We start from the raw sequence: 1,519 nt of genomic DNA, 5'->3' as shown, positions 1-1,519 counted from the left end.
GTGGTTGTCGTTGTTGTTGTTGTTGTTGTGTGTCAGGTTTGAGGGGGCCGAGGAGGCCTGGCAGATAATCCGTGGGGGTCCCGAGCCCCTGGTCAGCCAGTTCTCCATCAGCTACGGGCTGGTGCTCAATCTGCTGTCCGTTAATACATTGGACCAGGTAGCAGGCGGGAGGGGGGGAAGTGATGTGGCTTCGGAGCATGGGGGTGAGGGAAATGGGAATAAGCGGGGGCCAGGGTTGGGCGGGGGACTTCCTAGGATTCCGGATCACCGGAGGCTTACGGAGTGTGGGGCGGAAGGTGTATGGAAAGCGAACCCAGCTTTGTCTTTTCTCAATTAAACTGTTCACGAGTGTGGAGATCGGGGGAAACGTGAGTGGGGAGTTTATGGGTCTGTGTGTGTGGGGGGGGGGCGGCGGGAAAATGCGGGGAGGATACGAGTGTGTGGTTTTTTTCCCTCGACCGTTTTCCCCTTCCACCCATCTTTGCTGCCCTCTTCATGCACGTCTTGCCTTCATGCGCTTCGGGCATTAGCGGCAATTCCATCTAGCTAGAATGCGGTAGTCGGTTTACACAATTTCCTTGTACGAGGTGACTGCTGAGTTGCCAGCAGTACAACACGTCCTCCTCCGGACCTCACAGCAACACCCTTGTTCGACATAACGCGGGGGGGGGGAGGACACCAGCTAACTGAGGGCGACTCCTGACACGAACTCGTCGACACGATATGGCCCCAAGAATGTTTCGAGTTCGGTCACGCTGTTGGTTGGGCCATCACGTCCTCGTTGCGGCTCCAGCAACAGTTTGCAACTTTGTATGCCGACAGGGGGAAGTTGTGTTTTCCCTGGTTTTCCCTCCATGCCGGGGTGTCCTGTAGTCCCCACCCGGCCCCCATCTTTGCTCCTTGCATCATGTACTCTCCAGGCTCGTGAGTTCGTGAGCCGCTCCTTCGGCAACTACCTGTCCACGGAGGGCAACACGCGCAAGGAGGCTGAGGCGTCCGCGCTTGAGGAGGAGGCCAGGGGCCTGGTGGAGTCGTTCAAGGCGCTGGCGACCGTCCGGGCCAAAGAACTCAACGTGAGGTGGGGGGAGGGGGAGGGAAGGGAGGGGGAGGGAGGCGAGGAGAGGGGAGGGGGGTGGAGGGAGCGGGGAGAGGGGGGAAGGAGAAGTTGAGCATGTTGTGCGGGTTGAAGGGACGAGAAGGATGTGGGAAGGATGGGAGGAGGGGGAAGGGAAGCAGGGGAGATCATCTTTGTTAACGTTGACAGGACACGAGCAGCTGACATTGCCCGTTTTCCTTTCCCTTTTCCCGTGCTGCACGTCCGTCCTTCCCTTCTCAACGTGTGTGCTTGTCAGTGTGTACATATGTATATATGTATGTATTGTGTATCTGTGTATGTATGTATGTATGTATGTATGTATGTATGTATGTATGTATGTATGTATGTATGTATGTACGGGTTGACTGCGATTTTAGGAGGATGTGTGGCTAATACCTTGAGTCGTTACTCTAGTGTGTGTGT

At 56.0% G+C, this 1,519-nt stretch overlaps 1 protein-coding gene across 1 annotated transcript in view; it reads left to right on the top strand.

Annotated features, from left to right (window-relative positions):
• VOLCADRAFT_119055 (uncharacterized protein) overlaps window positions 1–1,519 on the top strand; it is a gene marked incomplete at both ends in the record, with an annotated part of 14,800 nt that overhangs the window by 9,847 nt on the left and 3,434 nt on the right. Inside the window, 2 exons of the mRNA XM_002955407.1 lie at window positions 37–157; window positions 921–1,078. Of these exons, the coding sequence (XP_002955453.1) occupies window positions 37–157; window positions 921–1,078 (279 nt within the window). The remainder of the gene's footprint in view (window positions 1–36; window positions 158–920; window positions 1,079–1,519) is intronic.

Source organism: Volvox carteri (genome assembly GCF_000143455.1).
Source record: "Volvox carteri f. nagariensis unplaced genomic scaffold VOLCAscaffold_51, whole genome shotgun sequence".
Classification (NCBI taxonomy): domain Eukaryota; kingdom Viridiplantae; phylum Chlorophyta; class Chlorophyceae; order Chlamydomonadales; family Volvocaceae; genus Volvox; species Volvox carteri.
The sequence above is the reverse complement of the archived record's forward strand: the minus strand, read 5'-3'. Positions and strand labels throughout refer to the sequence as shown.